Source organism: Peromyscus maniculatus, chromosome 9 (assembly GCF_049852395.1).
Source record: "Peromyscus maniculatus bairdii isolate BWxNUB_F1_BW_parent chromosome 9, HU_Pman_BW_mat_3.1, whole genome shotgun sequence".
Taxonomy (NCBI): domain Eukaryota; kingdom Metazoa; phylum Chordata; class Mammalia; order Rodentia; family Cricetidae; genus Peromyscus; species Peromyscus maniculatus.
This window is the reverse complement of record NC_134860.1, coordinates 47767685-47769689: the sequence shown is the minus strand read 5'-3', so window position 1 is coordinate 47769689 and position 2005 is coordinate 47767685. Positions and strand designations below refer to the sequence as shown.

The following is a 2005-nucleotide window of genomic DNA, read 5'->3' as shown; positions in this document are numbered from 1 at the left end:
CTTCAGATTGCTGGGATTAAAGGTATGTCCTACCGCACACACAGCTTAAATCTTGCTATTAAATCACATTACTAGTTTGTCTAATTCATTTTCTGAAGGGGGAGTTTGTAAGGACAAAATTTTGTAAATAAACTACTGTGTTTATGTGATAATATATAAGTTCTGATGTGGCTGCTTTAAAACTATCCAATAAATTACAGAATCATCTACTTAATCTGAAAGGTTATGGTTTTAGGGAAATGTTCACAATGATTACCATCTAATTTTTATTTTTATTTCTATGTGAACAAATGAATGGGAAAAATGAAGATTGATTGACTAAAATACATCATTTGATAAGATAGAAATTTCATTCTCTCAAATGCTTTCTATTTTGTATAAGAATATTGTTTTGAAGAGGTGTGATGCATAAAATCATTTCCAGTTATACTCTGATATCTTGATATGTCAGACATTTCATGTTTCCAAATCATCAGTTGATATTGTCAACAAATAGTAAAAGTGTAAACATACTGACAATAACTGTGGTTTGCTTTTGTTTTTCATCTCCTTGTATTTTAAGAACTTCCAGAAGCTTTCTGAATGGAATAAATGGATTATGAAAATGGATCAGCTGTGACAGAATTTATTTTAGTGGGATTTTCTGGAGGTTGGCAACTTCAAACCGTCTTCTTTGTGACATTTTCTTTGATCTATTTTGCTACTGTGGTGGGCAACATTCTTATTATAGTCACAGTGACAGCTAATGCTACCCTTCATTCTCCCATGTACTTTCTTCTTGGAAATCTCTCCTTTCTGGACATGGGTCTTTCTACTGTCACAACACCCAAGATGATCAGAGACTTGCTTGCAGAACACAAGAGCATCTCTGTATGGGGCTGCATGGCTCAGATGTTCTTCATGCACTTCTTTGGGGGTGCTGAGATGACACTTTTGATAGCCATGGCCTTTGATAGATATGTGGCTATATGCAAACCCTTGCACTACAGGATAATCATGAGTCAAAGGTTGCTGAATATATTTGTAATAATTTCCTGGACCATTGGTTTCATACACACCATGAGCCAGATGGTATTGACAGTGAACTTGCCTTTCTGTGGCCACAACATTGTAAATAACATATTTTGTGATCTCCCCCTGGTGATCAAGCTTGCTTGTATTGAAACAAACACTCTGGAGTTGTTCGTCATTGCTGACAGTGGGCTGCTGTCTTTCATCTGTTTCATCCTTTTGCTTGTTTCTTACACTGTCATTCTGGTCACTGTGAGGCACAAATCACCTGGCAGGCTGTCCAAGGCTCTGTCCACATTGTCTGCCCATATAATTGTGGTCACTCTGTTCTTTGGACCCTGTATCTTCATCTATGCCTGGCCATTTGGCAGTTTGGCGAGCAGTAAAGTGCTTGCTGTATTTTATACTGTTATCACTCCCTTACTGAATCCTCTTATTTACACACTGAGAAATCAGGAAATGAAAAAAGCCATGAGAAAATTATGGATCCAACAAGTTAGCTTCATGTCGAATTTATAAATTGATCTGTATATGATTACCATGGTTAGGTAAATTAATGACTATGGATAATGTTTTGTTCTACTTTTTTTTTTTCCGAGACAGGGTTTCTCTGTGTAGCTTTGCGCCTTTCCTGGAGCTCACTTGGTAGCCCAGGCTGGCCTTGAACTCACAGAGATCCACCTGGCTCTGCCTCCCAAGTGCTGGGATTAAAGGCGTGCGCCACCAACGCCCGGCTTGTTCTACTTTTTTTTTTTTTTTTTTTTTTTTTTTTTTAATTATTATTATTATTATTATTATTATTATTTTATAACACCATTCAGTTCAACATAATAGCCACAGAATCCCCTGTTCTCCCCCTCTCGCCCACCCCTCCCCCCAGCCCACCCCCCATTCCCACCTCCTCCAGATCAAGGTCTCCCCCGAGGACCGGGGTTGACCTGGTAGACTCAGTCCAGGCAGGTCCATTCCCCCCTCCCAGACCGAGCCAAGTGTC

The 2005-nt window shown here is 39.1% G+C and overlaps 1 protein-coding gene across 1 annotated transcript; it reads left to right on the top strand.

Moving 5' to 3' along the window:
• The first annotated feature begins 591 nt into the window (after positions 1 to 591).
• Positions 592 to 1760, top strand: LOC143267160 (olfactory receptor 4L1-like). The gene has a single exon (XM_076544053.1). It carries the CDS (start codon positions 592 to 594, stop codon positions 1528 to 1530), a length of 939 nt encoding a protein of 312 aa, XP_076400168.1. The 3' UTR covers positions 1531 to 1760.
• The last annotated feature ends 245 nt before the right edge of the window (positions 1761 to 2005 follow it).

Excerpts from the sequence above, each read along its gene's own strand:
- LOC143267160 (XM_076544053.1), top strand. The coding sequence starts at position 592 with ATGGATTATGAAAATGGATCAGCTGTGACAGAATTTATTTTAGTGGGA.